The sequence below is a fragment of the Leucopleurus acutus genome (genome assembly GCF_964270905.1).
Source record: "Leucopleurus acutus genome assembly, chromosome: 16".
Lineage (NCBI taxonomy): Eukaryota > Metazoa > Chordata > Mammalia > Artiodactyla > Delphinidae > Leucopleurus > Leucopleurus acutus.
Window position 1 is genome coordinate 73407347 of NC_139158.1, and position 16929 is coordinate 73424275.

At 52.7% G+C, this 16929-nt stretch overlaps 1 protein-coding gene across 1 annotated transcript in view; it reads right to left on the reverse strand.

Moving 5' to 3' along the window:
• Positions 1 to 3132: 3132 nt before the first annotated feature.
• CDH22 (cadherin 22) overlaps positions 3133 to 16929 on the reverse strand; it is a gene marked incomplete at both ends in the record, with an annotated part of 70484 nt that continues 56687 nt past the window's right edge. The window contains 4 exons of the mRNA XM_082857299.1: positions 3133 to 3710; positions 6615 to 6866; positions 12524 to 12641; positions 12760 to 12881. Coding sequence (XP_082713425.1) covers positions 3133 to 3710; positions 6615 to 6866; positions 12524 to 12641; positions 12760 to 12881 — 1070 coding nt within the window. The remainder of the gene's footprint in view (positions 3711 to 6614; positions 6867 to 12523; positions 12642 to 12759; positions 12882 to 16929) is intronic.

The following is a 16929-nucleotide window of genomic DNA, read 5'->3' on the forward strand; positions in this document are numbered from 1 at the left end:
GGGAGGCTTGAGGACTCCCACAGGCTGTAGAATGTGGCGGTGAGTGAAGTTCTCCCAGGGCACAGGCGGGGACATCAGATACTCCCAGGTCACATGTCCAATGCTTCCTTTGTGCCAGGCACTGTGAGTGCTGCAGACGGTGTAGGTTCTGGGGGCCAGAGCGCTCCCATTAAATCTTGGCATCTCCACTTATTAGCTGTTTGATCTTGGCAAGTTACCTAACCTCTCTGTGCCTCACTTTCTGACCTATAAAATGAGGGCTACCTCACTGGGCTGGTGAGGGATTAAAAGAGTTAATTCACGTGAAGTGCTTAGAGCAGTGCCTGGCGTGTGGGAAATGCTCGGTAAGTGTCAGTGGTTATTTCTGCATTTTATCCTCGCTGCAACCCTATGGAGTAGGTGTTCTAGTGGGTGCGCTTTTTGGATAAGAAAACAGAGGCACAGAGAGGGTAAAACACTTGTCTGAAGTCACACAGCTGGAAAACGGAAGAGCCAGAGGCTCAGAAGGTGACTCTGGATGAATAATGTTTTTTTATTTCTGTAAGCTCTTTAACCCTGTGTGACCTTGAGAAAGTCATTCCCCATGTATGGGGTTTGGACAAGATGTTCAGGGGTTTTTGTGACTCTGTATTTGTTCGTCCCTCTGGACACATCACCTGCCTGTAATCGCCTTCTCGGCAGGGTCAGAGTCTGTCAAGGCAACGGGCATATGTGGAAGGAACAGAGACTTGGAATCAGAGGTCCTGTGTTATCCCAGCTCTGTCCCCTACCAGCTGGGTGACCTTGAGCCCGTCACTTTACTCCTCTGGGTCTGGGTCTCAGTTTCCCTGTCTACAATGGAGATGGCAATAACCAACCTGAGAATAGTTGGGATTCTGTACGTGAGAGCTGGGCACACATGGGTGAGAGAGGGGATCACACATCACCCCAGTGGTCCCCGAATTACAATACCCATTCACATCATGAGCTACAGGAACCGTGGGTTAAGGCTCCTATATGGATGAGGGTCCTGATGTGTCCCCACTTGGGCTAACCACACTAACCCCCTATCCCTCAGGGGACTTTAGGAGACATGGTCAAGTTGAACAAAGCATCCTTTCTTAGCCTGGCCTTAAAGGTCTTTTCGCAACCCACCTCCAAGCAGCCTTCCCTGCTCACATCTCACTATTCCTCCTCCCAGTGGTCCAGCACTGGGGACCACACACTACTCCTGAAGCTGCCACATGCTTCCTGCTGCCCCCCTGTCCCCAGCCTTTGAGGATGCTCTACTTTCTGCCTAGAATGTCTTGCTCGCTTGGCCATCTCGTACATCTCATACTCATTCTTCAAGATCCAGTTGGAGTCACCTCCTCTGGAAATTATTCAATCTTTCTTCGGTATTTCCAGGATCTTTTTCTGTTAATTCTGCTACAACTCTTACCCAATGCATTGTTATTGGCTGCTTCTGGCCCCCTGCCTCCTGCCCCAACCCAGGTTGGAAGTTACTGGAAGGCAGGAACTACTCACGCTCTGTGTAACCTTGCACGGGTTACTACTCTCTGAACCTCAGTTTCCTCACCTGTGAACTGGGGCTGACAGTATCTTAGGTGAGATAATACAGGCAAGGCACTCAGGACATAATGACTGTCTCCGGATCTGTCACACTGGACCTCGGCAAATGTGGAGGGAATGAATGAATGCTCCCTGGGAGGGTAGAAGAATAAGGCAAATGAGCATTTATTTACTGAGCACTTTCAATGTGGCAGGAAGGCACTGGGATCGGAGCTTAACATTCTTTATCTCCTTTAAGCCTCTTAACATCCTTTAAGGTAGGGGCTATCATTAGCCCCATTTTACAGATGAGGAAACTGAGGCTTCAGCAGCTGAGAACCTTGATGAAGGATGCTCACCTAGCAGGAGCTGGAATTCACAGCCAATCAATGTAGAATGAATTAATCACTTGGGTGTGGGGCAGGAGGACAAATAACCTATATCTTATAATCAGATGGTTTCAGAGCTGGAGGCTCTTAGTGGTGACTTAGCCCTGGGGTTGTTAACTTGGGTCCATGGACGGGGAGACTGCTGGGTTCCCAGAACAAACAGATAAGGTCCCCATCACACTCAGTGGCTTCTGACCCTTCCATCTCCCATCAACCCTCCCACTTCATCCAAGTCCTGGAGCTGCCCACCTTGTCATCTCTTGGTCTGTCATCACACGCCTGCCAGGTGTCCTATTCCAGTGTGGCCTGAGACACCGGAAGGCTCTCCAATTTCTGGGAACGTCCCTATCCCCGACTCAGAGCAGAAGCAACACCAATAGTCAGGTTTTCTAGATCCGTGGAGATGTTGGGAAAAGGGGGAGAGAGCTCAGATCTGGGAGGCAGACATGCTGGGCTTCTAATAACAACAAAGATAATAACAGTATCAAAGGCTAACATTTATTGAGCACCTACTATGTGCCAGGCACTGTCCTAACCCCTTGACACATACGAAGCCTTTTTATCCTCAAGACTCTTCGAGGTAGGTTCTGCTATTTGCCTCGTTTGACACAGGAGGAAACTGAGGCCCAGAGAAGAGAGGTAACTTGCCCAAGGCCAGGTGGCCGGTAAGTGCTGTGGCTCCACGGTACACAGGCAAGGTGTCCTTGGACAGGTCCCAGCCACTTCTCTGGGTGGCTTTCTCTAACTGCTACCTGCAGGGCCCCACCTCAAGGTTTGTGTGATGACTAAGATGGTCTTTGTACAGGCCCAGCACACAGTAGGCGCTTAGTAAACGAACAGCCCTTCTTTCCTCTTAACTCTGATGGGGCATTCCTGGGCTGGCACTTCTGCAGCATCCTCCCCCCAGCTTCTCCCCTAAGCCAGGAGGGCTCCACACCACCCTCTTTCCCTGTCTAACCCCAGAGCCACGCAGTGCCCGTTCTCGCTGCAGTTTTAATGATGTTGGTCATAATTCCCGCACTTCTGGGCAAAAGCTGCCCACCCCCCCCCCGCCCCCCCGCCCCCCCAGGGGAGGGATGCCGTCGGGGAGTCCGCTGCCCGAACAAGGTCCCCCTCCTGTCCCGCCGCCCTGGGAGGGTTGGGGGAAGGGGGTGAGCAGGGGACGTGCTTTGTCCTGAGGTCCAGTTGGGTCCTGGGCTGCAGGGAGGGTGGGCTAGGAGGCCGGGGCCTCGCCTTCTGGGCGGTGGCCGGCGTAGAGGGCGGCCAGGGGCCGGAAGCGGGGACCCCAGCTGCTGAGATAGGCAAAGTCCTGCTCGGAGCCCGACGAGCCGCTGTGCAGCGAGCTGAGCGAGGCGGCTGGCGAGTCCGCGCCCTCGAAGGCGTAGGTCTGGAAGGCGTCGTAGGGCGGCACCGACAGGTCCCCGTCCGCCAGCGCCACCTTGCGGCTGATGAAGTCCCTGAACACCGAGAAGTCCGGCTCGGGGCTCGGCGGCCCCTGCGGCAGCGAGTGGTGCTCCGAAGGCAGACGGGCCTGCGGGGGGCTCCCCGGGCCCCCGCCCGGGCCCACGCCGCCGCCGCCGCCGCCGCCGCCGCCACCGCCGTCGCCGCCGCCCTTGAGCTCGCCGAAGTCGTAGAGGCTTCGCAGTGCCGACATGTCGTAGGCTTCGGTGTCCTGCTCGCCGCCCCCCTCGTCGTTGTATTTGATGACGTTGTCCCGCATGTCCTCGTCCTCGTCCGAGCTCAGGTGGCTCTTGTGGTGGCGCCTGAGGGTGAGTATCAGCAGCACCAGCACTGCGCGGGAGACAGAAGGGGGAGCGTGAGGGCAGCGCCCCCCCAGGGCAGTCCGGGGACCACCCTTCCCCTCCTCCCCAGCAGAGCTGGCTCAGCCTAAATGCTCATGCAAATTTCCTAGATTTCTGTGCAACAATACCCTTCTCACAGTCAGACCGTAGCTGGCTATCTGGATAGGTAGTGAGCTGCCCATCTTGGGAGGTGTGCAAATCAAGCCTATGCCACCACTGGGGGTGGGGTGGGGACAGAGAGCAGTGTTAAGAGATTTCATGGGTGTTGAGGGCTGGACCCAAACTCTGAGGTCTCCATCCTTAACTCTATGAAGAGATACATCCCCCTGAGGTCTCTGGGTGCTGGGGGGTGGCGATGGGAATGGGGCAGCTGAGGTCTGGGGGGAGTGAAATGTCCTTGACCCTGACCTCTCTTTCACCCTTGCCCTCCTCTGTCCACTCCAGAAGCCCTGATCACCCTATTCGCCCTCTGGGTCTCTGGTCCAGATATCTCCTGCAGGAGCCCTTCCCTGAGAGCTCAAGGCCGGGTTCAGGATATCACCTCCAAGCTCCCCTGATGAGGGGTTCCTCTCTATCCCCTGGTTCGGACCCTGGACGAGCATCAGCATCTCCTGGGAACTTGTTAGAAATGCAAATTCTCAGGTCCTGTCCTAGATCTACTGGGTGGGGCCCAGCAGTCTGTTTCAATAAGGCCTGAAGGTAATGCCCAGGCAGCTCAGGTTTGAAAGTCACTGCTCAATCATAGCACAGACCTGCCATGTTAAGATGTCAGTCTCACTCCGCCTCAAAATACACACTGTGAACTGCCCTCGGGGACCTGGGGAACGTTCCCCGAGAGTGGTGCCTGGCATGCAGTAAGCAAGAGAACCATGCTTGCTGAATGAATGACTGAATGAAGAATTGGATGGAGACCTGGGTGATGCAAGGATGAGCAGATTTTTTGGGCTTTCTTCACTTGCCTCCCAGGACTCTGCATACTCTTCTTCCTCCCACCTCACTGATAACTCGTTTTCAACCTTATAAGCAAGCTTCTCTTCTCCTCTCCTCTCTGACTTCTTAACATCCGATGTCCCAGGACTCAGTCCTTGGTCTTTTTTCCACACCCCCTCTCTTGTCGCTTTCCTTGTCTCGTGGCTTTAAATTCCATTTAGAGGCTGACAACTCCCATATTGCAGCCTCCAGCCTGGACTTCTCCCCTGAAATCTAGATTGTACATCCAGTTTCCTCTCTAGCAAGTCCCCGGGGTTGACCAGGAGAATCTCAAACTTAATGTGTCCAAATTTGGAAGGATAATCTTTCCCCCTTCCCACCCTCAGTCTCCCAGTCTCAGCGATGGCAAGCCCAACTTTCCAGTTACTCAGGGCTTTTTGTATCTTTCTTTCACTGATGAATCCCAGTGCCTAGAATAATTTAGCACATGGGTGGGGGTACTCACTGGACGGATAAATTAGGAACCGATGAGCAAATGAGAGAATTAAATGGATAGGTGGGTGGATGGATGGACAGACATGTGTTGGGTATCCTCTCAGGCACTGGATTCTTCTTGCAGCTCCAAACAGCTCAGTCCAGGCCAGTGGGCAGAACCAGCTGCGAGGGCCATGGGGCAGGGTGCTGGCTCACGACCTAACAAGGTGGATCATGACCGGGAAGGAGGTGGGATCCAGGGACAGGTTGGGAGGGAGGAAAGGTGTCAGGAGAGAAGTGGGAAAGATGGATGGTCGGCTTCTGGAGCTGGAGGCCGGGAGCTGCGGAGGGGGGTGCCTGTGAGAGCAGATGGTGGGAAGCGCGGGCGGCAGGAGACAGATGTGCCAGGCCTGATCAGTGATTCCGCCCATCACCTTTAGAGCACTGATGTGCACTTTCTTCGTTTGTGGGCAATTAGGCAGAAATTTGTTTGCACTGCCTCGGAAAATGAAACCGCTGTAAAGTGCATCCTCTGGAAAAAGGGTTTCTGAGCCACGGGCTGGGGAGTGGAGAGGAGGGGGGGGCCTCCCAGCTAGGAGGGGCCTGCCCAGGACCTCCGCAGGTCCCAGGGGTGGGTGGTGAGGCGTGGGAGGCAGCTGAATCTCCCAGCAAACCTAGGACCTGCCATCTGGCCCTCCCTTGAGTTCCTCCAGCTCTGACTGTTGTCCAGTAGTCAGGACTGAGGTGAGGCCTTTCTGCTTTAACAGTGAGAGGCGGCATTGCGGCCACCTGAATCCAGTTTAGCTCCTGAAACATTGACCTCTTCCCTGGGGACACTCTGGGGGGTTCAGCTGGCTGCTGGTGGAACTGACACCCGAGTGGATTTTTGCCCCCTCCCCAAGTGCCTTAAGGTTTTACTCCAGCTGCCTCAAAGTTTTGCCCCCAGTTTAGATTCCTAGCAGGTGGAGTAGTTAAAGGAGCAGGGAACACAGGGTGAAAAGGCCTGATTTCAAGTCAGAAGATGAACTGGGTCCCCTTTTGCAAACCACTTAACGACTCTGAGCCTCAGTTTTGTCATCTCAAAAATGGGGATGATACATCTGGCTGAGGGGTTGTGAGGTTCACAAGAGCCCTTTTTTTTACTAAAAGTAATACATAAAGACTAAAATAGGACAATAGACATGAGAGAATTTTAAAATATAGGCTTGGTTTTTCAAAATTAGAGAGACTTTGGGCCATGTAGAGGGTTGGCCAGCATGAACTTAGTCTCAGCTGGGGGCTGACACCTTCTGGAGTTGGTGGTAGGGCTGCTCCGTACTTAGGAGACTTCTCGTAGGAGCTGCAGGTTAGAATCTGGACGTCAATCGAGCCAGCCCTTCCCAGGATGGGGAGGGAAAGTGAGACCCCCATGGGGGCACCTCAGGAAGGACATCCAGGGCCCAAGGATGGGGGCCAGTCGGGCGGGGGGGCTGGCTCTTGGTGGACTTACCGACCAGGATGAGGACACAGACCAAGAGGGCGATGAGGGCTCCGGGGCTGAGGGAGGTGGCCACGACAAAGGCCGTGGTGTTGCAGGACTGGATGGCGCCGGAGCTGTCGCAGCCACAGATGCGGATGGTGAGCGTCCCCGTGCTGCTCAGCGTGGGCGGCCCACTGTCCACCACCAGGATGGGCAGGAAGAACACGTCCTGCTCCTGCCGATTGAAGCCCATGTGCTGCGTGTGCACCGCGGCTGTATTGTCTACTTCGAAGAAACGGAGTGGTGTGTGACTTGGGTTCGGCCTCCCCCGTCCCAGTCACCTCCCAATTCCACCTCGGGATTTGCCTCACTCCGCCCCCAGCTACTGTCTCCCAGCTGACCCATGGGTCTATTCCCTGATCTCGTAAAATTCTGTTACCGACTCTCCCCAAATTCTGCCCCCAGCTGCCTGAAGGTCCTGTGCCCAGCCATAGAGCCCTCAATTCTGTCCTTAGCTGTCCTAAGCTTCTATTCCCAGCTGTCTCAAAATTCTGTTTTCAGCTATTCCAAGATTTTGTCCCCAGTGGTGCCAAGGTCCTGTCCCTGGCTATATCAAGAAAATTGTTTTTGCCTTTTGTCTCAACAGCCTTTTTTTCTCTCAGATTCCACCCCAGCTGTCCAATGCATCCTGATCCTGGGGTCCTGTGGTCCTTGGGTTGTGGCTTCCTGGGCACTGACAAGCTCTGGGTCATCAGAGAAGACGGGGAACACGGGCTGGCACCTGCCTTTGGCCGAGGCATGGTTCTGTCAGGAGTCTCTTTAAGAGCTGAGCCTGGAGGGCCGGGGGCCTGATGGGGACGCCCCAGGGTACCAAGGTCACCTCACCGGTCTCTTTCCTTTTGATGCATAATGGCCAGAGGGAACAGTGAACTCACATGATCATACTCATCGCACTGCTTCAGCCTCGTGCTGGGAGTGCCAGTCAGGACTCGGGGGGTGGGTGTAGAGCACGGGCTCCCCCGCCCCGGTGACCCCTCCACACCTCTCCTGCATGGGCCAGGCCATCACTGACCCTCTGTCATTCTGGTGGCTGCCAATGCGGTAGTCGAGAAGTACTCAGAGCCCAGCTCCCTGCTGCTCCCATCCTTGACAGCCAGCTCCACAAAAGGGGTCCCGCTTCCCGCTGGGGGCCCAGGCCTCCCTCCTGAGTCCTTCTCTCTGCCCTCGCAGGCTTCAGGCTGGTCTCCCTGACCTCAGACTTTGACAGCCTGGGTCCCTTCCCCAGCTTTGCGGTCCCAGTTAACTCAGCCTCTTCCCCGCAGCCCCCAATTCAGTGCGCCTGCCTGGCCTTCCCCATCATGAACACAATGCAGGAAGAAGAGCCCTTGGAAGGGCCGACTTGTGACCTTGGGCACACCTGTGAAGTGGACTGGAGGTCCAGCTGAAACAAGACTGGTCATGGGTTAAAGCTCATGTGATGGGCACATAGGAGTTCATTGTGTTATTTTATCTACTTGTATACACCTTTGAAAATTTCCATTAAAATGTTAATAACTAATGCTGAGTTGGTCATTTACCAGCTTGGGAAACTCATTTAGCTTCCCTGGATCTCAGTTTCCTCATCCGAAATGGAGGAAAATAGCATCACGTAGGTGTGAGGATTAAACAGTGTAATTAGCACATAACCCTTAGAACAGTTCCTAACACGTAGAAATGCTGCGTGAATGCTGGTTGTTAATTTTTTCATGCCCCACCCCCACGTGCTACACCCCACGCCCGCGCTCTGTCTAGGCTGCCCTGCCTTTTTTCACTAAGTTCCTGCTAGCTGGAACACCCTCTCCACTTTCTTGCCTGGGCGAATTCCTCATCCGTCATGCTCCAGCTAAATGTCACCTCTTTTCTGTGGCCTCCTTTCTACGCTTCCCTGGGAAGGAAGGATTTATGGCTTCCCCCTCCCTGCTCTGACTGTGCAGGCGCCACGCACGCTTCTGTTACAGCACTTGTCATGCTGTGTTAAGGTAGCGTGTGCCTGTCTCTTCCCTGGCACTGAGCCAGCCTTGAAGAATGATGCTTGAATGAACCACATCTTTTAGGGTAACTGGTGGTCCTGGGTCAGCTCCTCAAGCTCCGGCTTGAACTCTAGCCCTCCTGCCAAAGGGTGAGTCAACCGAGCTGTGACAACATCTGCCTTCCCCCGGGAAAGAAAGGCTCAAGGGCAAGACGAGGAAAAGAAGGAATGGCGTGGGGCTCCTTTGCACTGGCTGCATACTTATGTATCGAGGACTGGGTAGATACTTTAAATACATAGAAATGTTTAATCCTCACAACCACCAAGAGTTGTAACATCATTCCCATTTTACATACATGGAAGTTGAGGCTCAGAGAGAAGGGACTTGTCTGAATTTATCCCGTGAATTGGTGGCATAGCTACCTTTTCCAACCACCCATCGAATCATCCGTCCATCCCTCCATCCACCCAATAAATCTTTATTGAGTAACTACTCTGTGCTTGGCACCATGCTAGTCATGGGGGGGTGGGGAATAATGGGGAGCTAAATCAACCATAGTCCTGGATCTGGCCTTATATTCTGATGCGAGGGACAAAGGTTAATCAAATAAGCTCACAATTTAGTGTACAATTGCAAACCATGGTGAGTGCTAAGAAGGAAAAGTATAGGAAGAGCATCTAACAGAGGATCTGACCAGTCTGGGGGATCAGGGAGAACTTTTTGGAAGAAATGATATTATTGTGAGCCCTGAACAATGAATTCTAGGGGAGGGAATAGTCCATGCAAAGGTCCTGAGGTTAGAAGAGGCATAGGAACTCAGGGAACTGAGAGCAGTCCTTTGCGGCTGGAGGGATAAGGGTGATGACTAGAGCGAGTCAAGGAGAGGCTGGAGGGGGAGGCAGGGGCTCATAATAGCAAGTCTTAGAGGCCATGGTAAGGAATTGGGTGATTTTCTTAAAGGCAACAGGAGGCCATCGATTGATGGGCAAAGAAGCAACCTAGTGACATATCATCCCTCTATTCAATAGCGAATACTAATTAAACACCCTCTACAGGTCAGGATTATTCTAGCCCCTGAGGATACAGCAATGAACAAGACAGACATGGTCCCTGCCTTTGCTAAGCCTACCTTCTAAGCAAGGGAGCCTCTAATCTAAAATACAACAGTGGATGTGGAAGACCAGTTAGGAAGCTACTGTGTGTTCTAGATGTGAAATAAGAGTGGTAGTGGAGGCACAGAGAAGTGGACAGATTTGAAAAATGAGTGGATGGCTCTGACTCAGCCTCTAATTCCCAAGCAGGAACAGAGGAGAGGAGAGGAGAGGACATATTTGTTTCTCAGGGTTGCTGTCTTTGGTCGTGGAACCATATGTCTGGAGAGCTCTGGTTCCTGCTACTCTTTCACCCCATCAGAGGAAATCCCTGAGCATCATGTCTTTCCCTCTCAGCTGCCCTCCTGGGCAGCAGCTGGCTTCATTTGGGGAAGCCAGTGGCCACCCCAGGCCCCTACCCCACCCTTCTAGGCAGGATCTGCGCCCAGCACTGCATTCATCCATCTGGCCTGACATACATCAGTGTCAATCCTGGCTGCAAAAGCAATATTTATAAATCACGTTTCCAAACTGGCTACAAATTTGTACAAAGAAACAGATGGGTTGGGGTAGCCGTTTGTCAACTGGGATATTTATATGGTGAGGAGGAGGGGGCTTGGCACACCGTGGGAGGGGCCGGGGGACTGGAGGAGGAGCCCTTTCCTGGCAGTGCCGGCCTCAGCACGCTGCCGCCGGCCTTGCTCCCAGGGCTTGTACGCAGCTGGTCACGCCGGATGGGAGCCCTGGTGGCCAACCCAGACCCCAGCCCCCACCCCGCGTCAAAGAGAGGCAGCTGGGGCAGAACCTCAGGCCCCTCGGGTTGGAAAGATTGTGAACTTGGTGAGGTCAGTCCAGGGCTATTTGTGTCTCCGGCGCTCAGCTTGGGGTACCACTGCCATAGTGAGCAATCAGGGCAGCACTAGTCGTTAAAAGTTCTTAAGATACTGAACTACTTCCAAAGAGGTTTAAATAGCCATGGCTCTGAGTCCCCCAAGTCCTTCCCTGCTGCCTCAGCCTCTCCCTCAAGCACACCCCCAACTTTAACACGATCAAGTCGCTAAGGGGTTCAAGCCTGGCTCAGCAGGGGCTCCACGGTCCTACTCCAGATTATTTATGACCAGGGTCCTTTCTGATTGATTATCTGAGCTGCACTGGTTGTTAAATATTTTTAATATTACTCCTGGAAATACAGATGGGTCTGGCTTCAGAAGCCACTGAGGGAAGGGGTGTCAAGGTCTTGGGGGTGATACGAGACCTGGAACAGGATCAGAAGGAACCCACGTGATCTGGCCCCTAGTACCTCTCTGACTGCATCTCCTCCAGTCCTGTCACTCACTCACCCCAGCTATGCAGGTCTCGAACGTCCCAAGCCTGTTCCCACCTCAGGGTCTTTGCATTTGCTGTCTCTTGCACTTGGATCATTCAGCCCCTCACTTCCTTTAGATCCCTACTCACTACTGATTCCTTCAGAGAGGCCTTCCTAGATCACCTTATTTAAAACAGCTTCTACTCTTGCCTTGCTTTATTTCCTCCTGTTTCGTCTAACACGCTTTTGTTTATGTTTTTCTCTGGCCACGCCGCGTGGCTTGCGGGATCTTAGTTCCCCGATCAGGGATCAAACCCGTGCCCCCTGCAGTGGAAGCTTGGAGTCCTAACCAGTAGACTGCCAGGGAATTCCCTAACACATATTTTTGAATACCTACTCTGTGCCAGGCACCCAGGGTCCAGCACTGAATAGAACAAAGTCCAGACTCGTGAAGATTGCATTATTCCTCCCTGCCAGCCACTTACCAACCCCATCATAATATTCATTTGTTTAATTTCTGTTTCCTCTCTAGAATATAAACTCCACGAAGGCAGGGATTTTGTCTTGCATGCCGCTGCATTTTCGGGACCTAGAACAGTGCCTGACATGTAGGGACTGTATTTCAATAAATGGTCAACAAATAATTGCTGAATGAAGGAAAGGCCATGTTCTAGGTACTGACAATATACCTCTGTAACCCACAACTCACTGGGACCACCTAGCTGCCTGGCCGGCATCTTCAGCCCCATTTTACAGATGATGAAACTGAGGCAGGCATTAGGGTTGCATAGAAAGCCTTCAACTGAGCCTGGGCTGGGACCTAGGTCCCTCACTCCCAGTCCATTGACCACCCCGTCCCCCAGTCTACTCCTCAAAGGTTCAGACCTCAACTTCTCACTGAAGGGGAACTTGCAGGGGTGGGTCTCACAATGGGATCAGCTCAGGATGGGAGGGGCAGTTTGCTTTCAAGGTAGCAAGCAGGAAGTACCTTGGAACTGAGATAGGTGTGGGTTTGAGTCCCAGCCTCACCACTGACTCCCTATATGACCCTGGGTAGGTCCCTTATCCTCTTAGAGTCTCATCACCTGCACAATGGGGGGAGGGGTAAGAAAACCACCTCCCAAGGTGACCGTGAGGATGTAAAGAGAAACGCGAGTGGGATAAAGCACTTTGTAAACGGAGGGCTGGGAGTGTGTGCGTGTGGCTGATTCCAATCTTCACTTAGATCAGGGGCTCTTTCCACCCTGGGTGCTGGGCCACTGCCCCACTCCTCATGGATTCCCTCTCTGTATCTTTCCATCTACCATCCTCTATCCTTGGGAAGCCCTCCTCCACTCAGCCAACCCACCTCCTGCTTGTTCTTCAGGGTCTGGCTCGCAGGCTGGGTAACATCTCCAGCTTGGCTCAGACTTTCTGTGTGATCTTGGACACACCGCTGGCCCTCTGGGTGCCTCTGTCATATGGGAAGGGGTTGGGGAGGCTAAGCCCCTCCCTCCATGGATCCTAGGATTTGGTTGTTCTGAGATAACTCACCTTGGATGTTGAGCAGAGAGAAATGAGGGCTGCTGGGAGCTTCGGGCACCAGGCGGAAGTAGAAGCGGTGCCCGCCCTGGGGCTCGTCTCTGTCTACCACACTGATGGTCTGGATGAGCTGAAGGGTGAGGAGGGGGCAGGGAGCGGAGGTGAGGCCAAGCCCACTCTGGGCTTGAGTAGAGGGTGTCCTGGCCAGTCCTGACAGCGACCCCCAGTCCCCAGCCCCTCAGTGCTACCTGGCCTGGCTCGGCATCCTCACACACGTCTGCCTCGTAGGGTGTGGCCAGCTCTGGGGGATTGTCGTTCACATCCAGGATTCGGATCCTTAGGGATGCCCGGGATAGCTGGGCATGATTGTCTGTAACAAGAGCACAGCCGTAGGGTGGGAGGCACCAAGTGTGAGATTTAGACAACCCCCGCCCCCCATCTACTGCTAGGACAAGAGCAGGCAGTGAGGTCACACTGAGAGATCTGTGGGTTGATCAAGCTCATATTAGGACCAGGACCAAGGATGTCTGGCTAACTGGGTCATCACCACCACCACCATTGCTATCATCATCACCACCATTAGATCACCACTGTAACCATCGCCATTACTGTCACTATTGCCACCACCACCACTGCCATTAGCACTGGTACCACTGGCATCATCACCACAACCTCCATCACCATAATCACCAGTACCACCCCATCACCATCACCAACACCGTCACCATCTCCACCATTACTACCTTCACCATCACCATCACCATTACTAGTACCACTACTACCATTAAACCATCACCACCATTAGCATTATTATTGCCACCTCTACCAACATAACTATCAGTACCACCATCACCATCCTCACCACTATCACCATCACCAATGCCATCACCACTCCTTTGTTACCATCACCATTAGATTATCAATACCATCACCATTAGAATTATCGCTGCCGCCACCACCACTGCATTGACTAATACCACCTTCCTCATCTCTACCATCATCACAAACACTAAGGCCATCACTCTCACCACGCTTACCACCACCATCACCCCCCTGTGATCACTCTCACCACGCTCACCACCCACCATCATCAATATTACCACCATCATCACCAATCATTCACTATCTCCACCATCTCCACCACAACTTCCATTACCAGCCCCACCAATACTACCATGACCCCCGCCATCATCACCCACATCACTATCACATCACCACCCCCCACCCCCACCTCCAACAACACTACAATCAACATTGCCATCTCCATTCCATCCCCGTGGAGTGCACAGATTTCTCCTGGAGTATCCGTATCCATTATTTCAGGTGTCCTTGCAGAAATGCTATGGTTTGGTACAATTTCTATCCCCATATTGCATAAGGAAACTAAAAAACATGCTAAAGTTTAAAGAATTGATCAGCTGACAAATAAAGCTGTCTCTGCTCTTTTAAGACCTGATCATGAGAGGGCAAGACAAGTCCACTGGAGGTGGGTCTTTGCCAAGGTCCTCAGCAAAGCCACAAAGTCCCCACTCCTCCAACTGCAATGTCTTTGAGGTCAAGGCCTCTGTTGTATTAATCCCTGGGTCCCCAGCATTGTGGGATGTGGCATAGAGCTGGTTCTAATAGATTTGTTGAATGAATGAATGAAGCCTGGTAACATTTAGACAGAAAGAGTCTTGAATTTCAGGCATGGCTCTGTCTCTGACACAGTGTTTGACCCGCTCTGGTATCAGTTTCCACACCTGGAAAATGAACAGCGCATAGAGATTAAGAGCAAGGACTTGGGAGCCAAGTGGTTCCAATCTCAACTCTGTCACTTAGTAGCTGTGTGATCCATGCCAGGTCACTTAAGCTCTCTGTACCTCAGTTTTCTCACCTACAAAATGGGGCTACTAGTAACAGGTTGGTTAAGAGGACAAATTGAGTTAATAGGTGCAAAGCACTTAAAACTGTGTACATAGCACATAAGTGTTACATAAGGATTTGCTAAATCAACAGATATCCTTGAATGACATTCAGTGACCCTAGGCTGTTGGGATACCTCATCCGAGAAGCACCCTGAATGTTGGCCCTTTATAGCCCCCCACCCAGACCCCTGAGTGTTCACTGGTGCCCCGTCCTTGGCTATCTTAGCCATGAGTTCATTACTGACATGTTCTACCCGCCAGTGAAATCAAGGACATCCCCTGGGAGAGGAAACTACCCGCTTCCAAGCAGTGACCTGAAGGCTGGGTCTCTGGCCCGGCTGACAGGGAGCTATTTTGGGGGCAGCCTGGAAGCTTCCAGGCAGCCAGGAACCCCATGAGTGTTGGGGGCAAGTCGGGGCTGGGCGGCTGCTTCCTTCTCTGAACTCGGGGCCCCACTGGATGCCGACTGCAGCTGCTCCTGTGCTGATAAAAAGAGAAATGGAGATGGGGAGGCAGATGCAGCCACCTCCTGCGGGGGGTCAGGGAAAGGAAGCAGGGGGAGGGGGGGAGTCCTTAATTAACTCAGACCCCTACTCCCCTCTGGAGCTCCCCTTAGGCAGGGGCGCCTTATCTTCTCAGCTCACCCAGATCTGCTGCTTCAGCGATTAGTGGGGGATTTTCTGGGGGTGGGAGATGGCAGTCGTGACTGGGAATGTCGGGTGAGCTGTTATTTTTAAGAGTGTTTTGCCAGCGAACTTAAACAGCCAGCCGGGGGGTGCTTCGGAGGGGAGGCTGAGGTCCGCTGTCCGGATCAGGCACCTCTCTCCCCACTGAGGCAGAAGGAGGGTAGGGGGTGGCCAGGGCCCCCTCCCCTGCAGCGGGTGGGGTGTGCAGGGCTGGAGGGAGAGACAGGGTCCTATGGGGCCATGCAGAAGGGGGACCTCAGAGTAGGATAAGATCCTCAGTGGGCAGACACTCTGCTGGAGGGTTGGGTCCACTGCTGGTGAGACCCTCATTATTGTAGCATTCCTCTGGGTTCTGCTGGGCCTCTCCTACCTCTTTTTCCCCCCAGCTTTATTGAGATGTAATTGATATATGACACTGTGTAAGTTTACGGTGTAACATAAATGTAGATATTGCAATGTTTGTCACAATAAGATTAGTTAGAACATCCTTACCTTACCGTCTTGCTGTTGTCCTATGTCCTCCTTTCAAATGTCATGGATCACCTCTTGGGAAGGCCCTGAATCCTTTTTGGCATGAGGATTTGGCAGATCTGAGAGGCAGGGCAGCCGAGAGGTGTGCCTCTACGTCGCCAAAGTTGCCACCTACAGAGCTTATCCCACAGACCCCTGAATTGGGAGCTGGTCTGGACCCCCCAGAGCTTGTGGTCCAGCCCTAAGTCAGCATCCTGTGCTCTTAACATCGTGGCAGTCTTCAACTTGGCTATTAGAATCACCTGGGAAGCCTTTAAAATGTTCTAAGCCCAAGGCTTGGTCATTGATGTCTTTTTTTTTTTTTTTTTTTTGGCGGTTCACAGGCCTCTCACTGTTGTGGCCCCTCCCGTTGCGGAGCACAGGCTCCAGACGCGCAGAGAACCCGTGTCCCCTGCATTGGCAGGCGGACTCTCAACCACTGCGCCACCAGGGAAGCCCGTTGACGGTTTGTTTAACAACTCCAGGTGAATCTAATACGTATCAATAGCAAGTGTTGCAAATTACAGCCTGGGGTGACTGGCAGGTGCTGGGGGAGGTCCAACCGGGTATCTCGCCTCTGATTGGCTTCCTCCAAACCCCTCCCGATCACAGTTAGCATCATTTGTAATAATTGATAATAATGCGTAATTTTTACCAACTTAAATGTTTCTAGTATAAAATAAGAAATCCATCAATTAATTAACATTCCTCTTTGTGCAGGATTTTCCAATTTATAACAAGCTTTCTTATCTATGACATCATTGGACCCTCAAAACAACCCATAAAGGAGGTCTTGTTAAAACCATTTTTTTTTTAATTTAATTTTTGGCCACGCCACACAGCTTGCAGGATCTGAGTTCCCCGACCAGGGATCGAACCGGGGCCCCGGCAGTGAAAGCACAGAGTCCTAACCACCGCACTGCCAGGGAATTCCCTAAACCCATTTTGTAGATGGAGAAACTGAGGCCCAGAAAGGGGCAAGACTTTGTCTAAAGCCACAGGCAAGTCAGTGGCAGAACTGAGGTTGGGTCCTAGGTCTCCCGACTCTTAAGTCCAGTGCGTGGTCTAGATGCAATGCCAGTGGGCCCTCCTGCTGCCTGAATATTTGTCCATCCAGACGTAGCTACTGCTCGGACCGAGGCCCAGGCTGACCTCACCCAATGCCCAGTGGCAGGTGCTGTGTCCAGGGGCTGGATCCCCCATGGGTCCCACGCCCCTCCCTTGGCATTTCAGTTCAGCTGACTGACATGCAAATTAGTTTAATTATTTCTTCTTCTAAAATAAATTATATTTTGCAGTAGCTGCAATATGTTGT